General features: G+C 31.1%; 1 protein-coding gene across 1 annotated transcript; it reads left to right on the forward strand.

The window, feature by feature from the left end:
- Positions 1–4,792: 4,792 nt before the first annotated feature.
- LOC103490512 (xanthohumol 4-O-methyltransferase-like) lies at positions 4,793–6,208 on the forward strand. The gene is made up of 2 exons (XM_008450054.3): positions 4,793–5,623; positions 5,701–6,208. Exons 1-2 carry the CDS (start codon positions 4,847–4,849, stop codon positions 5,995–5,997), a joined length of 1,074 nt encoding a protein of 357 aa, XP_008448276.2. The 5' UTR covers positions 4,793–4,846; the 3' UTR covers positions 5,998–6,208.
- Positions 6,209–7,055: the final 847 nt, after the last annotated feature.

Below are 7,055 nucleotides of genomic sequence, written 5' to 3' on the forward strand. Positions count from 1 at the left end.
GTCATGAAAACAGATTCGTGACAGTTTTGTATAACTGTCATAAAATACTTTCTATGACTCCTGCATTAATGACTGCAAATAACTATCACGAAATCTTTTTATGATAGCATTTAACTATCATCGTAGGCCTTTTTCTACTACTGAACTAATTAACATTTATGCAACCATTAATTATTTACAAGACATCACTTCAATAATTTTCGACCTCACTAAATATCAAAAAGTGTAGATTATATATGCACATTTGAACACCGGACACAATCTAAATCCTCGCAAATAGTCATAGTTTTGAGAACCTTAAGCTCATTTCTCTCTTGGAGTGAACCTAAAACCATCAAAATTAAACCAACATGTCTCCTATGGTTTCAAAGCACCCATTCAATGCCTCTAATTAACTAAATAACAGGACTCCATGTTGCATATACCAACTAGATTGGGAAGGGTCCATTCAATCGGAGTTGGATGAAATCATTCCTCTATTAAATTTTTTTCCAAAAGAACTCTTTTGAACAACTTGTTTTAGCCTCATAAATTAGGAAAGCAATAATCATGATCATATCAAGTTCTTGGAAAGGTCTTTGTTCAATGAGCCAACACCAAAAGGTCCACATTCGTTTCAGAAAATTGGGCCAAATGTTCTTTTAAACATCACATTTCCACAGTATATGGTTTGAAGCAAAACACAACTCCAAATATAAATTAGTTACAATATTATTGTGTAAAAAATATTTATATATAGTTACCTTGATTGATTTAGGATACATATTTTTTTTAGATTGAAAATTGAATCTTCTAACTATCGACTCAGCTAAAACTAATAATAGGGTAATAAGAAGGAGAGAGCATTTAAGATAAAGTTATATTGAGTTGTGCAATGATTAAATTGTCTGCTCGAAACATATAAGTAGCAATTAAGCATTATTATGGCATCATAAAAGCTCAGGGGCAATGAAGGCAGTATAGTGATGATATATCATCACTTTTTCAATTTTGTCAAGATAATATCATTAATTTTTCTGACTATAAAATATGTATATTAATGAACAAAATAATGAAACTTTTGAACTTTGTTAGGGACATAACTACCTGATTTAGTGAGTCACTAACCTACTTGGAGTTGGAATGTGACAGCAGTTGAAATAATATTATAATTAAGCACGAAAGAATTAACGATATTGGCAGAAATTGTACATGCATATATATATATGTAATATATGCTTGATTTAAGGCTTTTTTTATTAACAATTTTTATTTTAAAACTTTATTATGATTGTGTAATGCATTTAAGAGACTTTTTTTTAAATATTATTAAAAAAATAATTCGCAGTTTGAGGATAATATCTAAAAATAAATAAAGAGAAACAAAATTTGAACACGACAAAGATGCGTTAAAAAATCGGACCATTGATACGTAAAATATATATTTATGTTTGGAAGATGTATGTTTTTTCCATTAACACATTTGTTTTTTAATTGTTTTTCTTAATATTTTAAATTTATTTATAGCATTGATTGAAAGTCAGATGCAGATATAAGCAAAAGTCAAATTTAGAACAACTTATAGAAATGAGAAATGGTGAGACTTTCAAAAATAAATATTAGTTAATTTCTGTATGGTATCAAAGTAAAGTTACTTAAGTACCCTTTTCTCTTTGCATTCTTATTTTTGCCGGCAGTCCACACCAAACCACGGTTCACGCCCATACTATATAATAAAGATTCACTATTAAATGCAACATCCTAAGCTTTCTATTTCTATATACGCTCACAAACAAAATACAATTGTGACAAATAACCATTTGAATTTGAATGTAGTGGTTTATAAGTTTGTCACACTTTTTTCTATTTTGTAAACATGATTAAAACACCAAGCGAGTATGTGTATCAAATCTGTATAAAGTTTATACCATGTGTATCAATTAAATGTTAAAAGGATATTTAGTTAGGTGCATCCATATCAAATGTTTATCACAAATAATATATTAAGTGGTTTAAAGTAGATATTGGAAGCATATCAATAGTATATTAATAATGTATATTAGTAGTGTAACAAGTATATTAAATATGTATCAGTAATGTCCTAAGTTTACACGTGATATGAAGTGTATCAAGTGGGTTGAGTTTTTTTTCTAATTTTACAAAAACAAATAAGTATGTGCACTGAACTTAATTTTTTAAAATTTATTTTACCAAGCAGGCAAGAAACTCAAAAATAGATACAAAATTCAAACTTAAAAAAAAATTGTCACATACCAAAATTTTATTGGATGCATCATAAGTTACACCCAATTTTATGTGTAATAAATATTTTTTTCTTAAATAATTTTAGAAAAGATTCTAGGGGTGAATTGCAGAAAAAAGAGTGCAATAACGACATGAAAACTTATAGTATTACAAAAGTACATAATTATTTACCTATACTAGACTTTTTTTTTTTCTTTTCAGTTGTTTTGCAGAGGTTCATACTAGAAATTTGCACTAATAAATATATGTTAATACTAGTAAATAATAACATGTATGCTTTTATAGAGGATAATATGTGTGTTGTTTAGGTGGTCGTTGATCAGAAGGATTGAGGCGAGTAGAGTTTGGTGGAATTGTTAAAACAGTGAATGATTCTAAACTGGGGGTTAATGGATCTTCAGGATCAATTTGTAAACCCTATTTTTGTTGAATTGTTAACAATTTTCCAAAAGTCATTGTTTAATGGGAAGAAGGAGATTACAAAGGGGTTATTGTTCTATCAAATTCTTTGACTTCTACTTAAATGCTTCAAGGAGATTTGTCGAATCAGATGGAAGTGTTCAACTATTTATGGGATATTAGGATTCTTTGTATTTCCTTTGCATATGTTTCCTTTCAATATGTGCGTTGGGAGTTGAAGCAAATTTAAACGGCGCATTTTCTTGTGTGGCTCAATTAGAGATTTTCGTGATGAGTTGTTTGTGGATGGAAGACATTTCGGATCAGATCATGTATATTTCTGTTTTAATCTATTTGTATGGCATTGTACCCTTTTAATATGTTTTTAGCCTGATTTGGATCAAATCATGTTAACCTAACAACCAATAAACACATATATTATGTAAAACTATAAATTTTATGGGATGCATCCATATATTGTTTGGGGGCACGTGGCAAAAAAGAAAAGGCAAAACAAATCATAATAATTTAGTTTATTATTTACAAAAATGGTAAAACAAAGCTCAAGCTACATATACAAATTGATGTAAATTGTCACAAATGCCCTCGTTATCGATATACATATATGGCATATCTGATGTACATAATACCCTTTGATACACTTGATACTCTTTAATATAATTGATGCATTTGATACTTTTTTTATACTCTTTGGACCTTGATATACTTGATGCATATGATACTTTGATACATTTTATACCTTTTGATACATTTGAAACACTCATTGTTACACTTGACTCTTCTTTATATACTCGATACCCCTTAGGTCTTGGATATACTTGATTAGTTTGATACACTTAAATGCTTCACTTATAAGTTTGATACATTTGATGCAATGCTAATAAATTTGTTATGCTTCACTGATACACTCAGCAAATTTGATATGTTTGGTACACGATACATGTGATGTGTTTAATATACCTGATGTACTATAGATACACTTAATATTTTTCATTGATACACTCGATTGATTAAATACACTTGATATGCTTGAAGTCTTATTGATGCACTTGATACACTATTGATATACACTTGTAAACTTCGTTGATATACTTGATAACAATTCACTTTACTGATATACTGATATACTTTTCTAACATATTATTGATATACTTGATAATGATACATTGAGTTATATCATTCATATACTTAATAACAGTGCAATGAATTCCATAAAATTTGAAAAAAATGAAAATCACGTAGTAATTGAGTATATCGACAAACTAGTACATATAAAATAAGTACACCACAATACTTATATACAAAATTGATATAAATTAAAACCAAAACAGAACCAACGTAAGAAAATTAAAAAAAAAATTCATTTGAAATCATGTTAAACTCTGAAATAAGAACAATCAGAAACAAAGCTAAGTTACTCTAATCAACAACCATTATATTTTATATTGCAAATAATATATCATTGATATCCTAAGATCAAGATTAATACAATATAAAAGAGAAGAATTCGTGAATTACATAATAGCAATGCACCCACTACAAAACCAGGAAAAAAAAGAAAGAAAAACAATAAATAAAACTTAAAAAAATCTTCATATGAACAATTCACAACAGAAGAAGAAGTAGAAGAAAAAGATGATGATGAAAACTCTCTTACCAATTTAAAACATCATTTTTAATCTACCAATGAGGAAGAACAAGGAAAAACGATAAGAAATGATGATTAGAGCTTGAAAAAGGGATATAAGAAATACCAACATCATTGAAGAAACAAATTGTTTTCCGTGTAAGAAAGAATGACTAGTCATAAAAAGTGAGAAGAAATATAAGATATTACTGCATTAAAAAAAGAGAGTAAAATTATTGTATGGTAGTTTGGAAATAATAACGCATTCAATATAAAAAATATTTTAAAAATGAAAAATTTTACCATATTTACAAAGTTGTAAACCAAATTTACAAAGGATTTATCATATTCTCAAGAGGCTACAACTAAAATTTCCATATTGTTTGGTCGTAAAAAAGGGAAAAAAAAAATCAAATTATATGTTGGCAGCCCTTTGAGAATGTCACCCTTATGTCCCTATTACATCACACCAACTCCATTTCTTTTTATATATCTCAATCATCCATCTCTCTCTTGCAAAACAAAACAACTTTAACCAAAAAAAGAAAAATAGAAATGGAAGCCAAAGAAACTAATGAAGCAGAGGCACTGCTTCAAGGCCAGGCAGAGATATGGAAATACATGCTCTGTTTTGCCGATTCAATGGCTTTAAAATGTGCCGTCGAACTTCACTTAGCCGATATCATCAACTCCCATGGCTCTCCCATCTCTCTCTCTCAGATTTCTTCCTCCATTGCCGCCTCTAACCCCTCTTCCTCACCACAAATCTCCTACCTCAATCGCATCATGAGACTCTTAGTCCGTCGAAACATCTTCGCCGCTCATCATCCATCCGACGGCGGAGACACCCTCTACGGTCTTACCCACTCCTCCAAATGGCTCCTTCGAGACTCCCCTCTCACCCTTGCTCCCATGGCGTTTTCGGAGCTTCACCAATGGATGGTCAGTCCATGGCTCTGTTTCACCGAAGCCGTTAAAGAAGGCGGAAGCCCTTTCAAAATAGCCCACGGTCTTGACATTTGGGACTTCGCTTCCAAAAACCCCCAATTCAACCATTTTTTCAACGACGCCATGGCTTCCACTTCCAAGGTCGTCATGAACGCCATCCTCTCCGTTTACCAAGATGGGTTCAACTCTCTTGACTCCCTCGCGGACGTCGGGGGCGGAATCGGGGGCTCCATCTCTGAGATCGTGAAAGCATTCCCCCACATCAAAGGAATCAATTACGATCTCCCTCACGTGATCAGCACTGCGCCGGTGTATGAAGGAGTCACCCACATCGGAGGAGACATGTTCGAAGACATTCCCAAAGTGGACGCCATTTTTATGAAGGTAAGCGATTGATTAATTGATGCATTAAAGGGTTTGATAATGATGGTCTAAAGAATTAGTGAGTGAATGACTTGCAGTGGATATTACACGATTGGAACGACAAAGAGTGCGTGAAAATTCTGGAGAATTGCAAGAAAGCGATACCGGAGAAAAGAGGGAAAGTGATTATCGTGGAGGTGGTGTTAAATGAAGAAGGGAAAGGAGCATTTGATGACACGAAATTCTATTTTGATCTGCTAATGCTGGCGCATACAAATGGAAAAGAGAGGACAGAGAAGGAGTGGAAAACAATACTTGAAGAAGCTGGTTTTTCTCGATACAATCTTATTCCCCTTCCTGCTTTAGTTTCCATTATTGAAGCTTATCCTTCTTGAATCTGAACATCTCCCATTTATCCCATCCAATAACTTCCATTCACAAACTTTGTAGCTTCATTCTTGTTGTTCTACCATTTGGGTCCTCTTTTTAAATATTTATTATATGTGATTTTATCTCAGTATGTCGCATTTATCCAATCCTCGTAAACTTTGGGGTTGTAAAATGTTTAAAGGAATGTTATGATATGAGAAAAAAAATTAGTTGTCATATCTGTACTTTGTGACATAGAAAAAAGTTTGCAAACTTTACTTTCCTTCCTAATTAAATACTTTTATGCCATTTTCTTCTACCTAATCTACTACTCATATGACAACGTGTGAGGATTCAGATCAAAATCATAAATAATAGCGCTAAGAAATTTGTGTATCATTTAAATTAAGTTTACGTGGATAATATGTCATTTTGCGTTGCTAATGAAATACCTATTTCATTAATAAAAAAGCGAGGTTGGGATATATTAATGGATGTTCTTTTGTTTTTTGTTTTTTGTTCTTTTGTTTTTTGTTTTTTGTTTTTTGTTTTTTTTTTTTTTTTTTTTTGCTTTTTTTCCTTTTTTTGTTTTTTAGTATTAACTTAAAATTAAGGGCACTGTTTCAATTTTGTCAAGCTATTATCATCATTTTATTGTGACTACGCATAAATGCACGAAATAACGAGGCTTTGGACTTTGGTGTGACACTGTGATATTTGGTGTGATACTGTGATATGAGCTATAAGTACCTCATTTAGTGAGTCATGCCCCCTACTCCGGTTGGAATGTGGTAGCTGTTGAAATAATATTATTAACAACCAAATAATTAATCGTGAAGGTCTCAAGTATATGCTCAATTTAAACTTTGAAAAATTGTATAAATTGTTTATGCTTGATTTGTGGGAGATTTTCATAAATATAACACGAAAAGATTCAGCAAAAAACACCTAAGATTATGATATTTCACAAATGTCCTCAATTTTATTTTATTTTTTTATCTTGATTAGGATTTCTTATATTTTTAGGACAATTTTAACCTTATCATTAACATTAATTATATAAGTTTTTCGAAATTAAAATATA

The sequence above is a fragment of the Cucumis melo genome, chromosome 11 (genome assembly GCF_025177605.1).
Source record: "Cucumis melo cultivar AY chromosome 11, USDA_Cmelo_AY_1.0, whole genome shotgun sequence".
In the NCBI taxonomy this organism is placed as follows: Eukaryota; Viridiplantae; Streptophyta; class Magnoliopsida; order Cucurbitales; family Cucurbitaceae; genus Cucumis; species Cucumis melo.